At 42.8% G+C, this 23449-nt stretch overlaps 1 protein-coding gene across 1 annotated transcript in view; it reads left to right on the top strand.

The window, feature by feature from the left end:
* The window catches only part of LOC127583746 (protein turtle homolog B-like), a 553788-nt gene that overhangs the window by 404556 nt on the left and 125783 nt on the right, over positions 1 to 23449 (top strand). The window contains 1 exon segment of the mRNA XM_052040046.1: positions 9936 to 10077. Coding sequence (XP_051896006.1) covers positions 9936 to 10077 — 142 coding nt within the window.

Genomic DNA, 23449 nt, shown 5'->3' with positions numbered 1-23449 from the left:
ACATTTTATTTCTGTTCTTAAACCTTGTCACCGTTCTCACTGTCAAATTTGCATAACTTATGGGGGGAGGCTAGTATAAAGAAGGGGTCAAATATTTAGAAATTTAAGTAAACTGCTTCAGTCACAGGAATGAACCTTCAATAACATCATTCATTTAAACTCATCAGTATCATGAGTTTTGCATTTGGGTCTTTTCTTTACATAAAGTCTTGGCAAAGTTGTTGGAGTACCATGAAGGAGAGATTATCATTTCCTCCATCACCATTGGCCTGGTACGAGGCAGGGAAAGAATAGATAGAGAACTGCAGCATTGTGTTAGCCACCTCCTTCCCCCTGAATATTCCAACAGAATTTCTGGGATGTCCCCATAGACAGTTGCTGGGCAGCTCAGCAGGACAACAACTAGACCTATTACCTCATGGCTTCAGTGACCTGGATTCAGTCCTGACCTTGAGTGCTGTCTGGAGGTTACATGTTCTCCCAGTGACCACATGGGTTCTGTGTGCTCCAGTTTCCTCCCACATCCCAAAGACGAGTGGGTTGATAAGTTAATTGTCTACTATAAATTGCTCCAGTTGTGTAGGTGAGTGTTAGAAACTGAGGGAGTTGGTGAGAATGTGGAAAGAAAAAAATGGGATTAGTGTAGGATTAGTGGAAATGGGTGCTTGACAAGGACTTGACAGGTGAAGGTCCTGCTTCTTTGCTGTATGACTATAACAGCGGAATCAGCATCTGTCGTGGCATTTGACGGTGGCTGCTGGATAGGATGTTCCATCCTATTACCCAATTCTATGCCTGAGCTATATACCAGGCACTCAGTGCCACAGTACCTGTCAATAGAAGGGATGAAGACAAGTATCAGGAATTTTATTTACAAACCCCCTTCTCTCCCACCCATCATATCCCACCAAATGTTTATTACGTTCAGAGGTCTCTGTTTATTGATCTAAATCTCAGACACTGGCTACATTTCTTCATGAACTTTTAGCTCAAAGCTGAGCCAGAGGCACATCAACAGCTGATGTTCCTACAGGGTTTACATTGTGGCCCAGGGTTGGAATCACAAGGGGCAGCTACCTTCTCACATGTGAAATACGTTGTCCCTTTGAAGCATCTAATGATTGCCCATGGAGCAAATTTGCCTTAAATTGCTGAAATCCTCATTAATGCGTGGATTCCAAGATTTTCATTGGTGTTTTTGGGGAGTGCTTCCAGAATTCCAACCACATATCAGTGGGAAGAGTAAAAAAAACAAAAGGAAGATATTGCAGACACTAGAAATCTGAACTAAAAACAAAATACAGTAAACGCTGAAAGGGTAAGGTGGTGTCCATAGAGAGAGTAACTGTGCTGATGTCTCAAGTTGATGACCTCACAGAGAATGGAAATATTTACAGAACCCTTCGTAGAAGTCATTGGCCTTGACTGTTGTGTTTGGGAACATAAGAAAAGGTGGAGGTGATTTGGTGTCTCAAGCCTGTTCCATTATTCAATTATATTATATTACTTAACTCTATCCACCGATTTTTAAATGTCTGTCAGATGCTGAGTTCAGGTAGCTGGTTGATGAGTCATAAATTATTGCAGCAAAGTCATCAATTGCTTGCTAGCCTCCATACATTAAACCATACATTCCACACTGTGCACCATGAGATAAATTCACACCGCTTCACATATATACTGATATAAAAAGAATCTCCAACTGATACTCAACAGCTAAATACAATTAATACCAATTGCTATAAATTGCACAGGTGCAAATTAACACGAGTGGTATTGTAGGATAACTTGGTTGAAGAGTGTCCTTTGTTATTGTTGAGCATTGTGAACTATTTGCGTGATATTTTTGTTAGGTTATTAAATATGTGTTGTGCATACGAATAGAAGCTGACTTCATTTTGATTCACGGTGTGGGGTTAGGTGGGGTGAGGGTGATTCTGATGTCAGTGCAGTGCATTTAGATTCCTTTGTGTTGCACTTATGAGGCAGAATATAGTACTTTCTGCTCAGAAATCAGGAAGGGTTGCCATTGGCTAACATATATATCCTTGGTAGAGAGCCAATAGAAAGGCTTGAGACCAGCAATGCAGTCAGATAAAAGAGAAAGAAAAATGCTGAAGTAAATAATGGGAGAAATCACAAAATAAGAAATACTTATTTGTATGCAATGTGGAGGTAACCATATCCTTAACCATCTGAAATTCTATAATTTGCACAAAATCAAGGAGCAATACAATTTGTTGTGTGTTCTCTGGGGAAATTGGAACCCATCTGCCTAGAGAATGCTGACATTGATGCTCTTATCTCTCAAGGAAAAAGACTATCAGCCACTATTGACCTGGACAGTGAACACCAGTAAATTGAAGCCTGCAGTTGACATGGTTAACTGTAACAATATTTCCTCAGCAGAATGATGAACCAGCTGAAGCCAATTAGCCTTCCTCATAATTCTCTTTGCACTAAAATGGCAAAAGGATCCTGTTGATACAATGTGTTGCTGAGTTAATCACTGCTGTAGCTAACCCCTTCCATTCTGAGTTCTTTGTTCCCCCTTATGATGAGACATGACTGCAATCCATGTGATAGTGGGGCTGTGCACCTCTCACCTCTAACATTCCACTTTTCAGATGAATTGATGTTCTCCTTTCACTGCCAGAGGGATGTCAAGTAAAGTTTGGGATATATGGTTGTAGATCGATTCCAGGTGCCTGCTGATCAAATCATATAAAACCATCCATATGCTGGCACAAATTTGAGTTAAAATAGCTTAAGAATGGCTGGGATAAATATCTACAAATATTCTACAGATGCTTTAAGTACTGCCTGGGCCAAAGTAGAAGAAATGATTGGCTACTCCCCACTAGTCCACATTTAGAACCTCAAAACATTACAGATCAACACACAGCAGATCACACAGCATTTGTGGAGAAAGATGGTTAAAGTTCCTTCATCCTAAAGATGAGAAAGTGAGAAAACAGCTGTTGCTGAAACCTGAGTCAGAGAGAGGAGCAGAGCTTCTTCAAAGTTGGCAGTCCTGGAGAAGTGCCTGTAAGTTCAACTGTAATTGAAAATCTGTAAACTGAGAAGCTGAAAATCTGTAATGAGATCTCAGTAACAGCTCTGACCAGCTTTTATGTGTCTCTTTGGTGTCCCTTTGTTTCTCTCTCTCTCTCTCTCTCTCTCTCTCTCTCTCTCTCTCTCTCTCTCTCTCTCCCCCCCCCCCCCTCTCTCTCTCTCTCTCTCTCTCTCTCTCTCACTCTCTCTCTCTCTCTCTCTCTCACTCTCTCTCACTTCCCTCATCTATTAACCAGATGTTTCTGTAAACATCAAGATCACCAGGGCAACTCTGGCTTAAACCGATCAACAATATTCCCTTTGTCCCTTCCCATTCGGTCTTCAATTTAAAGCTCACGTTTCCTCACTTTCCCATTTCTAAAAAAGGATCTTCAACATGATCTGTTTCACTGAGATTCTGTCCAACCTGCTGAGTGTTTTCCATCATTTTCTGTTTATATCTTAAAAAATTGCAGCTGAAACAATACTGACAGAATAACGTTTACTTACTTACAAGCATTAATTTTCAAAAGCCAGCAGGAATGTCAACAGTGGTGTTGTCTTGTGGCATCTATTGAGAAACAAGTGCTGCATTTACCCTGTCAAGTCACATGAGAGTTTTAACCATTGCATCTGAGCATACAAATTAGGAGCAGGATTAGATCATTCAGCCCCTCAAGCTTTTAATAAGATCATGGCTGATCTAATTATAAGCTCTACATCTACCCCCAGTAACCTTTCACACTTTCACCCCTTTACTTAGCAAGCATCAATCTCCCTCTGCCTTAAAAATACCCCCAAGAGACTGTTTCCACCATCCTTTGATGGAAAGAGCTCCAAAGACTCATGACCACCACTGTGAGAAAAGATGTCACCTTGTTATTTTCTATATAGACAATTTTAAACAGTGATTCCTAGATTTAGATTGTTCCACAAGAAGAAACGTCTTCTCCACACCCACCCTATCGTAACCCTTCATGATCTCATACGTTTCAATCAAGCCCACTCTTACTGTTCTAAACTCCAGAGGATACAAGTCTAACCTGACCTGTCTTTCTTCAAAGGACAACCCACCCATTCGAGATATTATTCCAGTAAACCTTCTCTGAACTTGTCCCAATGAATTCCAGTGAGGTTACTTCTCATTCTTCCAAACTCAAGAAAAGCATAATCCTGGTCTGCTTGATCTCTCCTAATAGAACAACTTCTCCCTCCTCCACCCCACCCCAAGTCACTCTCACTCACCACTGGTCTCTCAGGAGTCAATCAAGTGAACTTTCATTGTACTGGCTCTATCGCAAACATAACCACCCTTAGGTAGGAAGACCAAACATGTATACCAGTTCTCACCAGGGCCCTCTGTAATTGAAAAATAAGATGTTATTTTACAATAAAGTCCAAAATACCTGTCACTTTCTTAATTTTTTGCTTTACCTGCATGTAAACTTTCAGTGACTCCTGTGTAAGGATACTTAGGTCCCCTGAATATAAGCACCTTTCTATCTCTCACCATTTAAAGAATAACCCACTTTTCTATTTTTCCTATCATTTTGATGACCTCACAGTTTTCCACACAATGACCATCTGCCATGACCTCATCCATTCACTTAGCTGGTCCAATTTCCTTGAAGCCACTGTGCGCTCTCCTCACAACACATTCTGCCACCGTTGAGTCCTGATGCAGAGTCTCGAACCGAAATGTCGACCATGCCTTCCCTCCACAGATGCTGCCTGACCTGCTGAGTTCTTCCAGCAGTTTGTTCTTTGCCCCAGAATCCAGCATCTGCAGTCTCTTGTGTCTAAGCTCTGCCACCCAGCTTTGTAACACCAGCAAACTTGGATATATTACTCTTGATCCCCTTCTATGCAAGTTGTTGATATAGATTGTGAACAGCAGGGCCCCCATCCTTGCAGCACCTCACAAATTACAAACCCCCAAACTGAAAATGATCCATTTATTCTGATGCAGGGTCTCGACCCGAAATGTAGACAATTCCATTCCCCCACAGATGCTGCTCAACCCACTGAGTTCCTCCAGCAGATTGTTGATCCAGATTCCAGCATCTGAAGTCTCGTGTCTCCATTTATTCCTGCTCAGTACTTTCTGTCTGTCAGTGCACAACAATATATTACCACCAAAACTATGTGCTCTAATTTTCTTTAATAACCTTTTGTGAGTACGGTTCTGAAGGTCCAGATACACTACATCCACTTATCTATTCTGCTGATTACGAGCTTAAAAATCTCAAACAAATTCGTTGAACATGATTGCCATTCATAAATCCATGTTGACTTGCCCAACCTTATTATTATTATTTTCTAAGTGCCCTGTTATGACTTCTGTAATAATATGTTCCAGCATTTTCCTGACTATTGATCTCAGGCTGACTGGTCTGTTGTTCAGATGGTAAATGCTATATATGTGTACACATTTACCAATCTGTTGACTATTTATTATGTACTGCCTTACAAAGACTTCAGTCTATGACCTAGCTCTATTTCCCACTGTATTGCAAACGTTCATTCAAACATTTTAAATTGCAGTCCATTGATTCCAGGATGCAGTAGTAATGGTGAATGTTATTAAAAGCACATCTGAAACATGACCATGAGGTGCTTTCTTTTTCATACTACATGAATGAAGTGGATATTTCCTGGAGTAGAGTGCAATTACAATGATGTACAAGTGGAAAATGTGCTGGCATTTCCTGCTCTGAATGGCATTTGCACACATCAGCTGTTTTCTACATCATTCCCCATACATCCGTTGCCAAGAAAAGTTAGTCCACATGATTCCACCAAATAGGTTTTAACTGCAGCAGTGTGATTTAAAGTGGATCTCCCTGAGGATCCCAGTCAGAAGCTGGGAGCCCAAGTCACACAGCCCTAACCCAATACATCACGGGCACATCCCTCCCCACCATCAGGAGTATCTAAAGGAGGCACTGCCTCAAGAAGGCAAGATCTGTCATCAAATATCCCCTCCATCCGGGCCATGCCATCTTCTCTCAGCTACCATCGGGTAGGAGGTACAGAAGCCTGAAGTCCCACAGCACCAGGTTCAAGAACAGCTACTTCCCTTCAATCATTCGGTTATTGAACCAACCAGCACAACCCTAATCACTACAGTATAGCAACACTATGATCACTTTGCACTAAAATAGACTTGTTTACTTTTTTGTTCTAATTGTGTTATTTCTTGTAAAAATTGTGAATAATTTATGTTTAATTTATATTTTTCTTGCAAATTCTGCTTATATGATGCTATGTGCCTGTGATGCTGCTGCAAGTAAGTTTTTCATTGCACCTGTGCATAAATGTACTTGTGCAGATGACAATAAACTGGACTTTGACTTTGAACTAATCCGTTCTCCATCAGGACCCTCATGATACCAACCCCTACCCCTGTCCTCTGTTAGATTCCCATCCTCTAAACATTATCCTTACCTGACTCCAATCCCGCTTCTGACTGATTTCCAGACCCCAGGCCTCAGTTGTGTGAACTGACTTCATGTCCATCCACCAACACCCCCCAACCTGAACTACTACCCCAGACTTCAATTCACTGATCCTTCCCAATCACTATCCCATCAGTGGTGATTGTTATCCCCTCCATAATCAATTGGTGCTATCTGATCTTTGCCCTGGCAGCCTCTTCCAATCCAAAACCCACTCCATCCTCCATCCTCTCCTAACCTCAACCTCCCATCCAGATCTGGGCCTGGACTTTTCTTACATGCACTGCATCAACACAGAGCAGGCAACCATTGTGCAAAGCAGATTCAGTGTCACTTGACTCCATGGGTCTTGCTGTTGAACATTCAAGTGGCAGAACCCTTTTCCTCAATAGGCCAATGTCTGTGCTGACGCATTGAAGACAGTGGTGAATTTCATCATCAATATTTGCCTTTGTCAAGAGATGGCTCCCAAGATACAGAAAGTGGTCCGCATTTTTCAGGGCTTCGGTTATTGTGTGTTGCAGTAGCGGTTGATAGACGACCTTGGTCTTGCAGATGTTACATGTCGGTCCTATTCTCTCATATGTTTCAGTGAATGACTCAGTGGTGTCTTGAAGCTCCATCTTCAAGCATGCACAAATGCATGTGTTGTCTGTATACTGCACTTCTGCTGAAGTTGCAGTGGTTTTGGTTTGGAGTGTAGTTCCCATTAGTTCTGAAGATTAGCTCCACCACCACAGGAGGCGTGTTGGAGCTTCAGTGCAACATTGCAGCAAGAAAGGTTGAGGCACATGTTGGGGCAATGACACAGCGTTGTTTGACACCAGACTTCACTGAGAATGATTCTGTTGTAGACCCATCGGTAGTTATGTATCATGGCTTGCACAATGTTGTGGAGCAAATTAAATGGAGATGAATTTCTGTAGGCAGCCAGATTTGAAGAGGGCATCGACTAGTCCTTCGTAATTTATGAAGTCAAAGGCTTTAGTGAGGTTGAATAAGGCACATATGGTGGCTGCTGCTGCACCCCAGCACAAAACACAGGCAGTGGCAGTCCTTGTCTTATGTGCTTCTGAGTGCAGGTTTCATAAGCAGGCATCTTAAGGTATTGGAAAAATACCACTAACAATGTCTCTGCAAAGTGCTGCAGGTTTACTGGTAGGAGAATCAAACCAATGCCAGCAATCCAGGCCAATGTCAACACTATCGTAGGCCTAAATACTTTCAGTCAGTTATGTTAGGCTGGCAATGTACTGCACGTGCCCAACACCAGATTCTTGAAACAGACGCCTCATTAGCCACCTCCAAACCTACAAAGTGACCCACAAGTCATTCTCAATCCCAAGGGGTTTGCCTTAGAAGTAGAAGAGACAGTTCAACAATCAAAGCAATCATTGGTGGTGGGCAACACTGCAACTGATTACTGTACTTCTATGGGCAGCACTGAATTCCTTGGCCAATTGAAGGGTCCACCCAATGGATGATTGCTGTATGCTTTCTTCATACATTTTTGGTTGTTGAAGTTTCCTTACCGTGTAAAGTCAGGAAGAAATCATTCGCACTGCATTGCAAACAAATTGGAATGATCTGGGGTAGTGGTAGTGTCCACCGCAGTGTATGTTATTTAATTGATTAATTCGCAGGATGTGGATGTCACTGACAATCTGCTTGGTCTCCAGGAGTAGGACTTTAACCTAAGAACATCTGATGTAAGGATCAGCTAATACAGAACAACCTGGGCAAGTTCCCTGTAAATGTGAAGAGCCTGTGAATCACCTGCTATTCTCTCATCACACCAAGTAGGTAACACAGAGGTTTATGACAATGGTCTGGACCTGGCTGCTAATGAATGCCAATAGCAGACGCGCATTATGGCTTAAACATGCGAATGGCAATGCCATGGAAAACCCATGGGCTTAAGCGGCTTTCTTTAGAGGCTTTCTCAAAATGGTCCAGTTCCTGCTGAAACGTTGTCAGCTCATTGTATTCTCTAATGGAGCTGTCTGATTCTTATCCTGTGGGCAATATGTCAACAAATAGAACATGTTGTTGAGGGAGGCCTGAAAGTGAGAGAAGCTTGCTCTGTGCCAGGAGATTACGTTATCTTCATTGAATACACTGACATGGTTGCAAAATGTACTTGTGAATGCTGTTGTGAGAAATTCCAATTATGACAAGTCATAAACCTCTGTGTTACTTAATGAGGAACAGATTCATCTTGAATAATGTGAGTGGGAGGGATGAATTAGTTGATGCTTATGCTTTTGGGATATGAAGAGGAATAAATCTGTTGAGCCTTGTGACGATTCAGAAGCAAGCTATTTACAAAGCTTGAGCAAGATTAGACATAAGAAAACAAAATTAATAAATTTCACAGGGTAATGGAAATTTGGACAGAATACCAGATAAATAATAATTGCTCAGATGGTTCCTTTTAACATGGACAAGGTCAATACTATCACAAGTCTGAGTAACACAATACTTAAAACAACAGTCCACGGTGTACAGAGCGGTATGGCTGAATATTATCTGTGAGAAATGATGAGCTTGTGATTAAGTGTATTGATAAAGCTTTAAAAATCTCAAACCTGATTCTAGCCAGGCCTTGGAGTTTAACGGAGGAAGGACATCGGGTGGCCAGAAAGAAGGTCACTAATTTAAATACTTTAATGAAGCTAGCAGCCTCCAGTTTAGCATACTTTGTAGATTTTTAACAAATTCCCACAATGAATATCAGATCCAGCAGGACCCAAATGTAACCCATACTTCAGAGTTTCTTGACTATTCTTTGTGCCTCTAGTAAATTACAAGGTCAGGGTAAAAATGATTCACAGTTCCTCTACTAATAGGCAATTGAAAATCCCTGTCCAGGATGGTGACAGTCTGCCTTTAAGAATAAGTCTGCTTTAATAAAGAGGGCCTCTAATTCAGGTTCACTGACAGACAAGTCATTCTCTCCCGTCTGGTGGAGAGGCTGTGATAATGAGGTATCTGCAGCCGTCCAAAGGAGATGTTAAACTGCCTAACCATCTAATGGATTTTGCTGTATATTTTGAAGAGCTGCTGTGTTGTGATTTGTTGGCTTCTCTAGTGAAAAGCAAGTAGTTCAACAGCAATGAATTGCATGTATCTGTTCTGAGATCAAACCCTAATCATTGAAAGGGCAAGGTAAGGACAGGATTTTTTTAGTAAATTGAACTTGCTCTCACAAGGACAATCTATTGCCCTGTTGCAATGTTGCAGAGGTATTGCTGCATTCTTCACATGTAGAACATAAAAATTACCAGCTAAACATTTAAAATCCTATCAGTTATGGCTTTGTTGTTTGCTGTGCCGCATTGTTTGAATTGTTGGCTGGTCAGTTGCTGATGTGTGATTACCTCTGGAGTAATTAGCTGGCTGATTCTTTCTCTTGTCTTCTAGGTCCACCTTTTATCATCTCTCCACCAGAAAATATAACAGTGAACATATCCCAAGATGCCTTCTTCACCTGCCAAGCAGAAGCATGTCCCGAAAACCTAACTTACACCTGGCTCTGGGAGGACGAAAATGTCTTCTTTAAGAGGTAAAGTCATGATCGTGTTTTATTTTAATGTACTGATTGGCGATGGTGTCCAACCAGGCTGATGTTCTAAAGCAGTTCCTAAACTATATTGTGACAATGCATATCCTCAGGAACTCTCTGGATTTGCCCATTCTCCTGTCATTCTTACCCGTGAGGTGTCGAAGGCATCAGTACTGAGCCCTCAAGTAGTTATTCACAATTCAATTGAATGGCTTGGGTGAATTGATAGAGTGCATCTTATCCAGGTTTGCTGATGATACAAATCTCAGTGAGGAAGTGAGATGCAAAATTCAGGCGCAGCAAGCATAAATGGTTATGTCGAGGGACTTGGAATATTAAAAAAAATGGAAGTCTTGCTGAGATTGTACAGTGGTTTGGGAAAACCGCATTTGATGCACCAGATGCAATTTTGACCTCCATATCTAATGAAGGATTACTTGCATGGAAACAGCAGCATTGATTCATTGGATTGAATCCTGGGATGAGGGATTTATATTATGAAGTAAGGTTAGCTATAGGAACCTCATCAAGGGCATCTAGGTCTAACTATTTGAAAGCAAGGTTAAAAGAAGCATAAATTGTGCCTCATATAAATATGATTGTCTGCATTCAGGATGGAGCATAGCTCAAAATAATTTAATATCGATGCAGAGATCTTTTTTCAGCTCACGTTGTTGTTGCAACATCAAACTATGTATAATTTGGCAGCATGTCTGTCAATTGGCCATAATGAGTGAGTATTCACTAGCTGTTCATCAGGTGAGTCATCACACTCAAGGCTGACCCTTTATTCAAACAGTTGAGGAAATCAATAGAGCCACTTTGGAGCAGGAAGCATTGCTTAGCAGTCAGACTTGAGCAGTTTTGGTTGATTGTTCTGCATTGAGCAATTCTGTTATTTCACCTTCTACTCCATGTGTTAATAATGAGTTATTTTTGACATAATTAAGCTTTGTTCGACAGTGCAATCAGTAAAAATGAGATTTAAAAATGGTCTTTGAATGATATTAAATTGCTTTAAGCTGTGATCCCTCCTGGATGCAGACAGCCACATTTTTGTGAGGGTCATTGTGTGATTTTGTTTTTAATCTCACTTTCACTTCAGACCTAGAATTCCCTAAGGGAAGATTTGCTTTATGTGTTCCGTGCAAGAATATTACAAAAGTGTTCCTTATGAATGGGCTTATAATTTTGTTCCATTGTGAAGGTCAACACAGAAGCATCTCTTTATTCATTTTCTATAATGCTGACTGGCAAGGCTGACATTTCTTCCCCTTGAGAAGGTGGTGGTGATCTCCCTTCCTGAGTTGTTGCATTGTGGTGAAGGAGCTCCCACAGTGATGATGGGTAGGGAATTCCAGGATTTAGACCCATTGATAATGAAGTAGTGATGTATTTCCAAGTCAGGTTGGCATGCAGCTTTGAGGAGAGGTAATGGTATTCTCATGCATCCATTACCCTTATTTTTTTTGGTAGTAGAGGTCACAGGTTTGGAAGGTGCTGTCAGAAGCCTGTGAATAAACAGCTCATTGCACGAAGGGCAGTAAGTGAATGAATTGACTATTCCTGCCGCCAAAGAATAAATCAGTCCATCAGGAATTACAATGGCTTCTGTTAATGGCAGTCGACATCCACTACCTTGAGAGAGATATCATTGATTGTCTAGTACAAAGGCAAATTAATGGTTTGGATGAATTGATGGAGTGTAACTTATCCAGGTTTACTGATGATACAAAGCTCAATCAGAAAATGAGACGGAGAAAATAAGCATTGAAGGCAAGTGGACGGCTCTGACCCACAGGCTAAAAATTGTTCAGCAACAACATGGGTGGCCACTTGCCAGACATCAGCAAGTGTACACAGTGAACGAAGATCAAAAAAACTGTAGATTCTAGAAATCTAAAGTAAAGTAGAAAATGCCGGAAACACTCAGCGGATCAAGTATGCCCATAGAAAGAGAGACAGTCAAAACAAAGGGTCTTCTGATGAAACAACTGTTTCTCTTTTCACAAATACTGCCTGATCTGAGTGCTTACAGCATTGTCTGTTTTTATAACGAGCATACACATGTTGCCTCCTCCCAAACATCAGTGACTATAAGTTTCAAATATATTTGTATTTGTATTCTTGATGGATATATTAATTATTGACCAAAAACTTTTCTGGGCATCTTGGTAAACTTGGCAGTGGTTGTTTCACCATCATTATACCTCTTGTATTAACATCCATGTCTGGGAGACAAAGAGTGTCCATATAATTGGTCCCCATTCCCCTGGGAATGGGATAAAACTGGCTCACAAAATAAAAGACATACCATTATCAGATTCCATAAGAAAATGAAAGGGTGGCTGCCCAGGAGAAAACCCAGTGAACCTTCTGCTATTTGTATTTTTATAACATGGTATCTGACCTACATTTCTTAAACCAATTAAATGCAAATAAAACTGTAGATTTCTGCCTTATAACATCTTGATGGTGGGGTATAGTGCTCGCTGGTGATTTCTTTATGCTTTACTTTCCCACTGTACTACTTGCACAGAATATATTCATCATGAGTAACTGCTCAGTCCAACATGTTTCCATATCCACTCTATATACTGAATTATATTTATTTTTGGGTGGCATTCTACTCCTCACTGGTCCAGTTAAAATAATCTCATTATTGGAAGAACTGATGGATCCTGTACCACTCTGTCCTCTTTTGCCTCCCTTTCTTATTAAAGTTGAGATGGGAGCAGGCAGGATGAGAGAAAGGTAACACAAGAAGAATATTAGCTATTGAATTTCTTCAAAGCACAAGAACCTCTACTGTGTGCTGAACAGTTCTCTTCTCAGTAAGTTTATCAGCAGTCAATAATAGATACATGTTCCTCATTTTCTCTTATGACAGAGAAGGATGCCAGTTGATCTTTCAAGACTATGCTGGTTTTGACATTCCTATCAGCCCTATTCCTGCACTAATTTCCTTGTAACCTATAATCTCTCATATGTCCACCAGCCTCCAATTCTCCTGCCACCTACCTACACTTGGGAGTGATTTATAGTAGCCAATAAACCTACCAACCAGCACAATCTTTGGGATGTGGGAGCAAACCAGAGCACCTGGGATAAACTCATTTGGTCACAGGGACAATAGGAAACTCATAGAGACAGCATCCATGGTCAGGATCGAACCTGGATCCCTGGAGCTGTGCAACAGCAGCACTAACTGTTGTACCAGTGTGTACCTCTGTACAGCTTACCAATTTCTGTTACTGTTCAGTGAGTGTATATTCAACAGAATCCTTTTATGCAGCTGCAGTGCTCATCTCTGCCGTCTGAGCAATGTAGAATCTTGGGAGTCATGGAGAGATACAGTAGGGAAACAGGCCCTTCGGCCCACCAAGTCCATACTGACCATTTACACTAATCCTACATTAATCCCATTTTTTATTCTCCCCACATTCTCATCAACTCCCCCCAGATTCTACCACTCACCTACACGCTAGGGGCAATTTACAGGTGGCTAACAAATCTATCAACCTGCATATCTGTGGGATGTGAGAGGAAACTGGAGCAGCCGGAGGAAATCCATGTGGTCACAGGGAGAACATGCAAACCTCACACGGACAGCACCTGAGATCAGGAGGGATCCTGAATCTCTGGCTCTGTGAGACAACAGCTCTACCAGCTGCACCACTGGGCTGCCCCTCTTAATGCAACCGAGAATATAGAACATAGAACAGTACAGGCCCTTCGGCCCACAATGTTGAGCCAACCTTTATAAACCTTATCCACATTCTATCTATCCCCCTCTCTACTTCACCTCCCATAACCCTGTATTTTACTTTTATCCATGTGCCTATCTAATAGTCTCTTAAATGACCCTATCATATCAGCCCCTACCACCACCCCCGGCAGCGCATTCCAGGCACCCACCACTCTCTGTGTAAAAAAAAACTCCCTCTGACTTCTCCCCCAAACTTTCCTCCAAGCACCTTAAACGGGTGACCTCTAGTATTGGCCATTACCACTCTGGGGAAAAGATGCTGGCTTCCACTCCGTCTATGCCTCTCATAATCTTATATACCTCTATCAAGTCACCTCTCATCCTCCATCGCTCCAAAGAGAACAGCCTTAACTCGCTCAACCTCTCTTCATAAGACATGCTCTCCAACCCAGGTAACATACTTGTAAATCTCCTCTGCACCCTCTCCAAAGCTTCCACATCCTTCCTATAATGTGGTGACCAGAACTGAACACAATATTCCAAGTGTGGTTTAACCAGAGTCTTATAGAGCTGCAACATTATCTCTCGGCTCTTGAACGCAATCCCCCAGCTAATGAAGGCCAGCACACCATGTGCCTTCTTAACTGCCCTATCAACTTGTGAGGCAACTTTGGATTTACGTACTTGGACCCCAAGATCTCTCTGTTCCTCCACACTGCTAAGAATCCTGCCATTAACCATGCACTCTGCCTTCAAGTTTGTTCTTCCAAAGTGTGTCACTTCACACTTTTCCAGATTGAACTCCATCTACCACTTCTCTGCCCAACTCTGCATCCTGTCTAAATCCCATTGCAACCTAAACAACCTTCTTCACTATCTACTACACAGCCAATCTTCATGTCATCTGCAAACTTACCAACCCATTCTTCCACTTCCTCATCCAAATCATTTATAAAAATCATAAAGAGCAGGGGTCCCAGAGCAGATCCTTGCGGAACACCACTAGTCATGGACCTCCAAGTCGAATACTCCCCTCCTTCAACCACCCTCTGTCTTCTGTGGGCAAGCCGATTTCGAATCCACACAGCCAATTTTCCATGGATTCCATACCTTTGAATGAGTCTACCATGGAGAGCCTTGTCAAATGCCTTGCTAAAATCCACATATACCATATCCACCGCAATACCTTCATCAATTTGTCTTGTCACTTACTCAAAAATTTCTATTAAGCTCGTGAGGCACGACCTGACCTTCACAAAGCCACGTTGACTATCCCTAATAAGACTATGCTTCTCCAAATGCTCATAAATCCTGTCCATAAGAATCCTGTCCAGTAATTTGCCCACTACTGATGTAAGAGTCACTGGTCTGTAATTCCCAGGATTATCCCTTTTACTTTTCTTGAACAATGGAACAACATTTGCCATCCTCCAATCCTTCGGTACCATTCCTGTGGCCAGAGAGGACTCAAAGATCATCGTTAACGCTTCAGCAATCTCTTCCTTTGCTTCCCATAGTTCCCTGGGGTATATCCAATCCGACCCCGGGGACTTATCTATCCTAATGCTTTTTAGTAGCTCCAACACTGCTTCTTTCTTAACCTCGATGTACTCCAACACATCTGCCTGTTCTATGTTAACCTCACATTCGTCTAAGTCCCTCTCACTGGTGAACACTGAAGCAAAATATTCATTCAGGACCTCCCCTACCTCTGTCACCTCCAGATGCATTCCCCCCCCCCCCCCCCCCTTATGTCTGAGTGTCCTACCATCACCTTAGTCATCCTCTTGTTCCTTACAGACGTGTAGAACGCCTTAGGGTTTTCCTTAACCCTACTTGCCAAGGCCTTCTCATGTCCCCTTCTAGCTCTCCTAGTCCCGTTAAGCTTCTTCCTGGCTACCTTATAACCTTCAAAAGCCCTATCTGATTTTTGTTTCTGTTACGGACTAGGTTACTATTGGTGAATGTCCCTTTAAGATAGAGTAGTGTGTGTGTGTGTGTGTGTGTGTGTGTGTGTGTGTGTGTGTGTGTGTGTGTGTGGCATGCTTACATCAACAGAAGATAAGGATGTAATGACATTTTTGAAGCAGACAGTCAGTCAGAGGAGAGGAGGAGAGAGAGAGAGAGAGACACCTGCCTGCTAGCCTTTGTCTCGATGGATGAAAAACAGTAACTGTGTCTATCACTATAATCCACGTATGGATTTTGGGAATAATCTAGTGGAGTCCACTTTGTCGTTAACCTGTATTGGGAAACAGGTATTTGTGTGGACGGCCATGATTCGAGTGCCTTTCGGTGTGGCAGATGCTTTGGAACAAAGCGGTGTAGTCGTCACTGCTGAGTAGACACTGAGGTGTCGTATGGGTTCCATCGTGGAACATTTGGATTTCGTAATTACTTTCTATTTTCTCTCTACGTTTTGTCTTCAGTCAACGGTGGTTGTTGAAGAAGCCTTTGCTCACATTTCACCTCACAGCTTGTTGAACTGAACTTTGAGAACTATTCCTGGATTTGGAGTTTGGGAATTTGCCACACACACACTTTGAGTTTAGTTTTTGGGGTTAATGTTTAAGATCTAACATTTTTACTTCTAACATTCTAACATTTTTACTTTTATTTTTCTTATTATCATAAGTAGTTATTAATAAAATAGTTTTAACACTTATACATGACTCGGTGTGTTTCTTTTGTTGCTGGTTCGCAACACTTCCTAAATCATAAATATGCTTCCTTCTTCCTCTTGACTAAACCTTCCACCTCTCTTGTTAACCATAGTTCCTTCATCCTACCATCCTCTCCTTGTCTCAGTGGGACAAACCTATCTAGAACCCCATGTAAGTGGTCCCTAAACAACCTCCACATTTCTACGGTGCATTTGCCAGAGGACATCAGTTCCCAGTTTATGCTCCCAAGTTCTTGCCTAATACCATCGTAGTTTGTCCTCCCCCAATTAAATACTTTCCCATAATATCTGCTCCTATCCCTGTCCATGGCTGTGCTAAAGGTCAGGGAGTTGTGGTCACTTTCCCCGAAATGCTCGCCCACCGAGAAGTCTTTCACCTGACCAGGTTCATTGCCTAATACCAGGTCCAGTGTGGCCTCACCTCTAGTCGGCCTGTCTACATACTGCATCAGGAATCCTTCCTGTACACACCCAACAAATTCTGCCCCATCTTAACCTTTTGCACTAAGGAGGTGCCAATCAATATTAGGGAAGTTGAAGTCACCCATGACAACAACTCTGTTATTTTTGCACCTTTCCAAAATCTGCCTGTTTATCAACTCCTCAGTGTCCTGATGGCTATTTCAGGGCCCATAGAGTACTCCCAATAGAATGATTGCTCCCTTCCTGTTTCTGACTTCCACCTTTTATAATGTCCTCCCTTCCTACAGCTGTGATATTATCTCTGACTAGCAATGCCACCCTCCCCCCGCCCCATCTACCCAATTCCTTATCCTTTTTGAAACATCTAAACCCCGGAAGCTCAAGCAGCCATTCCTGCCCTTGTGACAGCCAAGTCTCTGTAATGGCCACAACATCGTAATTCCACGTACTGATCCATGCTCTAAGTTCATCACCCTTATTCTTAACACTTCTCACATTAAACACATTTCAACCCATCTAACTGATTGCTTGTATGCCCCATCCCCTGCCTATCCTTCCTCACCTTCTCTGTACAAATTGCATCTGCTTCTACCCCAACTGATCCATCCTCTAATCTGACACTCCAGTTCCCATCCCCCTGCCAAACTAGTTTAAACCCTCCCCAACAGCTCTAGCAAACCTGCCTGCAAGGACATTGGTCCCTCTCCAGTTCAAGTGTAACCTGTCCCTTTTGTACAGATCATACCCACCCCAGAAGAACATAGAACATTACAGCACAGTACAGGCCCTTCAGCCCATGAAGTTGTGCCAACATTTTATCTTGCTCTGAGATCCATCTAACCCTTCCCTCCCACATAGCCCTCCATTTTACTTTCATTCATGTGGCTATCTAAGAGTCTCTTAAATGTCCGTAATGTATCTGTCTCCACCACCTCTGCTGGCAGCGCGTTCCACGCACCCACCACTCTTTGTGTAAAAAAAACTTGCCTCTGACATCCCCCCTTATACCTTCCTCCAATCACCTTAAAATTATGCCCTCTCATGTGAGCCATTTTCACCCCGGGAAAAAGTCTCTGACTGTCTACTCGATCTATGGCTCTTATCATCTTGTACACCTCTATCAAATCACCTCTCATCCTCCTTCGCTCCAAAGAGAAAAGCCCTAGCTCACTCAACCTGTTCTCATAAGGCATGCTCTCCAATCCAGGCAGCGTTCTGGTAAATCTCCTCTGTACTCTCTCTAAAGCTTCCACATCCTTCCTATAGTGAGGCAACCAGAAATGAACACAGTACTCCAAGTGTGGTCTAACCAGAGTTTTATAGAGCTGCAACGTTACCTGGCAACTCTTGAACTCAATACCTCGACTAATGAAGGTCAACACACCATACGCCTTCTTAACAACGCTATTGACCTGCGCAACAAACTTAAGGAATCTATGGACGAGGCCCCAAGATCTCTCTGTTCCTCCACACTGCTGAGAGTCCCGCCGTTAACCTTGTATTCTGCCTTCGAATTCGATCTGCCTTCGAATTCGAATCACTTCACACTTTTCTGGGTTGCACTCCATCTGCCACTTCTCAGCCTAGCTTTGCATCCTATCAATGTCGCATTGTAACCCTCAACAACTTTCTACACTATCCACAACACCATCAACCTTCGTGTCATCTGCAAACTTACTAACCCACCCCTCCGCATCCTCATCCAAGTCATTTATAAAAATCACAAAGAGCAGAGGTCACAGAACAAATCCCTGTGGAACACCGCTGGTCACCGACCTCCAGGCAGAATACGCTCTATCTACCACTACCCTCTGACTTCCCTGGGTGAGCCAATTTTGAATCCACACAGCCAGGTTTCCCTGGATCCCATGCCTCCTGACTTTCTGAATGAGCCTTCCATGAGGATCTTTATCAAATGCCTTACTAAAATCCATGTACACCACCTCCACTGCTTGACCTTCATCGATGTGCTTTGTCACATCCTCAAAGAATTCACTGAGGCTCATGAGGCACGACCTGCCCCTCACAAAGCCATGCTGACTGTCCCTAATCAGCCTATACTTCTCCAAATGCCCATAAATCCTGTCTCTAAGAATCTTCTCCAGTAATTTGCCCACCACTGAAGTAAGACTCACTGGTCTATAATTTCCAGGGTGGTCCCTACTCCCTTTCTTGAACAAAGGAACAACATTTGCCGCCCTCCGATCAGCTGGCACTACTCCTGTGATGAGTGAGGACACAAAGATCATTGCCAAAGGCGCAGCAATCTCTTCCCTCACTTCCCGTAATGACCTTGCATATATCCTGTCTGGCCCTGGTGACTTATCTATCCTAATGTTTTTCAAAAGTTCCAGCACATCCTCTTTCCTCACGTCGACATGCCTGAGTGTATCAGCCTTTTGTACAGCAGAAGAGATCTCAATGATCCACAAATCTGAACCCCTGCCCCCTGCACCAACTGTTTAGTCTGCCATATCTTCCTATTCTTTCCCTCCCTGACGCGTGGCACAGGCAGCAATCCAGAGATTACTACCCTTGAGATCCTGCTTTTTAGCTTCCTTCCTAACTCCCAATACTCGCTCTTCAGGACCTCATCCCTTATCTTAAGTATGTCATCAGTACCAATGTGTACCACGACTTCTGGCTTCTCACCCTCCCCCTTAAGAATACTGTGCACTCGATCTGAGATGTCCCTGGGAGGAAACATTCCATCCAGGAGCCTCGTTCTTGTGCACAGAATCTCCTGTCTGTCCCCCTAACCCCCAAATCCCCTGTCACTATTGCATTCATCCTCCCCCACCACCCCCCCAACTTCCCTTCTGAGCCACAGAGCCAGACTCTGTACCAAAGACTCGGCTGCTGTGGCTCTCCATCAGTGATTCATTCCCCCCCCCCCCATCCAAAACGATATACTTGTTATCAAGGGAAACAGTCACCGGGGTATCCTGTACCGACTGCCTATTCCTTTTCCCTCCTAATGGTCACCCAACTACCTACATCCTGGACCCGAGATGTAACTGCCTCCTGGTAACTGTTATCTGTCATCTCCTCAGCTTCCCGAATGATCCAGAGTTCATCAAGCTGCAGCTCCAGCTCCATAACACGGTCTGTAAGGAACTGCAGCTGGACACACTTCCTGCAGATGTAGTCCTCAGGGATGCTGGAGGTCTCCCTGACTTCCCACATCCTACAGGAGGAGCAGACTTCTGCCTTGACTGCCATTCCCACTGTTCTATACAAAGAAAATTACAAATAACAGTGAAAGAAAGAGAACCCACCAGAAGCCTCCGCTCATTTACTCCGCCTCTTTACGCCGAAGTGTCTTTAGCCAAAACCTCAGCTCCCCACTCTAACACTGTCCACTCTAACACTGTCCACTCTAACAATGGCTGCTCCACTTGACCCTAACTTCTTTTTATTGGCAAATTATCTAATTAGCTAATCAACAGACCTATCAACTCACCACAGCAACAAAACCAGCAACAACGGGCCTACCTTTTCAAACTGCTTCCCACTCTCATTCTTGCTCTCACTCTAGTTCTCGCAGTACTTACCATGGCAACAAAACTTCCCGCTCCTGTACTCGTAGTACTCACCACAGCAACCTTTGGTATTTTGCTACATTCACTCTGTCGACAGCCACAGGGCCGCCTCTAGCATCTAGCAACAGTGATCAGCAGGGCGAGCAGCTAATGTCAGTGAAGAATGCTCAGACAGCAAACTAGGAAGAAAAAGAACATCAACAGCAACAATACTTCAAGGAGAGCACATGTTGGAGTCAGTGGACAGTTTGCTGTAATTGTTTTCTCAGCTCTCCAGGACATTGTCCTCTGAGATAATAGATTAATAATGTTGATCTTAGAAATGTTGATGAGTAGGAGTACAGATAGTATGAGCAGTTTGAGGTATGAGTACATCTTTTTTCCCAGCTCTCCTAGTTGGCATTTTGCTAAACGGCCTCATTAAAAGTTTCTGTGCTGCTAACGGCTGTCAATCACATTCAGAATTGCAAGAAAGAGAGTCATTCATATTTAAAGTTAGATCTGACTTCAAAACATGCACCTAATTTGTACTGGATACCATATGCAGTGAGGGTAAAGACCTGTGTAGAATTTTGTACTTAAAACCTCAGTGAAGGAGCAGCAATGAAACAAATTTCAGATGCAAAGTGTAACCTGGTGAGGCCACTGCTTAGCATGTTTAGTGAAGATGACCAGGGATGAATTTCTAGGCTTTCTTCTTTTCTAAGTGTGTTTATTAAATACATTTGGGCAATACATATCCAGGAGGGGGTGGACACTACTTCACAACAAAAATCTACCTCAATGACCTGTATCACTAATGGTGCTAACGTCACCATTGAATCAAGATGGGCTATTTTTCACTTATTGAATGACCACCATACAGTGGCCAAACAGGTTTCACTTGAATCTCTTTGACAAATTTCCCTCCACAAACAGAGGTGCTCAGCATCCCACTGACACTAAGCTTCCTGCATCATCAGGCAGCTCAGACAATGCATCCGATAATGGAAGAAGCAGATCAAAGACAGAGATTACAAGCCAACAGCACTCCAGGATATAATTGTGGATCAAGGACAAGTCCACAAATCCATGACCTAGAAACTTTCTGAGGCTGTTTTTGGCATCAGAGCTCTGACTTCCATTGATTAGTGTGGATTGGTGTCAATGGGTGCTCGATGGTCAGTATGGATTTAGTGGGCTGAAGGATATGTTTCTGTGCTAAATGACTCTATGACTATCTGTGGATGTCACTCAAGGTTCACACTCTCCCATCTGTCCCTGTGAACAGCAGACAGTAACCCATATACATCATAAGACATTAATTTGCATAATGATGTTCTCCCACTGCCCAAGCAAAAGCCCTTTGGCTTTTCCTTGGCTAGAATATTGACATCAGTGAGGAGGCAGAACAGATTTCTAAAGGCAGATTAAGGGGTGCTTTACTCTGCAACCAGCTTCTTCCACATCTGACATTGCCTGTTAGTGGAGCACAAAACTTGTCCAAAGAGATCTGCAACCACATTTCTCTGAAATCAAAGTTGATCCGCTGACAGTGTCTCGGGCACCTGCTCCAGTTTTTGTCAGTGCTTTATATTACAGTGCCTTATATTACAGTGCCTGTGATGTGTTAAGTGATGCCCTGAAGTGCAGAAGTAACACAGGGATTCAAGTGGAGCTTTAGGCAGTGTTACTGTCTCAATGCAGTGAAGTTTTTTACATTGTGCACTCATTAATATTAATATGAAAACTGTAATGTTGGAATTATTCCCAATTCACAGTTGCAACATGAAACTGGTTCAGCTTTCTTACAGCACAGTAGATGAGGGGTTTTAAACAACATCATTGCCATCTGGGTGAAGATAGTCACCCACAAGATGAGAATGGATGAGACATGCCACAAGACTCAATTATATTCTAGCAGCCCAACTGCTGTTACACTCCTTAAAACTAATTATGTAGTTAAGCTTTTCCACCGAAATAAAATTATTAATTTTATTTCCTTCTGTTAAGTACAGATGTTAAAAACTGCATTTCACCTATGTTTGCTGTGCTAAAACATATAGCATTGCTGCCAAATCAGGTGCCCTTCCTCCTCCCTAAAAAGAATCACAAATTGGGCAAGATCTGGTGTGAAACAGTGTTAGGGTGGTTTACACCCAGAAACACACTAAAATTGGACCTGGCTGTTAGCGGTCAGGGTATGGTGCAGTCCACAAAATCTCTTGAGAATAGCAATGAGCTTTTCAACTATATCCTAGTAGTTGAGGGTAGTCCTTGTACCCCCAGGGCCCATCCCTCCAACTGACAACTAAGGCTGTCTGATGCATAGGCTCTCTCAAGATGAAGGGATTATATGTTACTCTTTGAAACGTGCATTCACCATCAGGAAATTCTTCTCATGGTCCATGACAAGCTGCACATTGAGCAGTGAAACCTCTCCTGTTGAAAAGAACATAAGAACATAAGAAATATGAACAGGAGTAGGCCTGCTCCGCCATTCAATAAGATCATGGCTGATCTGGCCATGGACTCAGATCCACCTACCTGCCTTTTCCCCATAACTCCTAATTACCCTACTATGCAAAAATCTATCTAACTGTGTCTTAAATATATTTAGTGAGGTAGCCTCCACTGTTTCCCTGGGCAGAGAATTCCACAGGTTCACTACTCTCTGGGAAAAGTAGTTTCTCCTCATCGCCATCCTAAATCTATTCCCCCAAATCTTGAGGCTCTGTCTCCTAGTTCTAGTCAAACCTACCAGTGGAAACAACCTTCCTGCCTCTATCTTATCTATCCTTTTCATAATTTTATATGTTTCTATAAGATCCTCTCTCACTTTTCTGAATTCCAGCAAGTATAGTCCCAGGCGACACAATCTCTCCTCATACCCCAGGTGACACAATCTCTCCTCATCGGCTAACCCCCTCATCTGTGGAATCAACCTCCTCTGCACCGCCTCCAAAGCCAGTATATCCTTCCTCAAGTAAGGAGACCAGAACTGCACGCAGTACTCCAGGTGCAGCCTCACCAGTA

The sequence above is a fragment of the Pristis pectinata genome, chromosome 27 (genome assembly GCF_009764475.1).
Source record: "Pristis pectinata isolate sPriPec2 chromosome 27, sPriPec2.1.pri, whole genome shotgun sequence".
Lineage (NCBI taxonomy): Eukaryota > Metazoa > Chordata > Chondrichthyes > Rhinopristiformes > Pristidae > Pristis > Pristis pectinata.
Note: the sequence above shows the minus strand (reverse complement) of the source record. Positions and strands in the feature narration are given on the sequence as shown.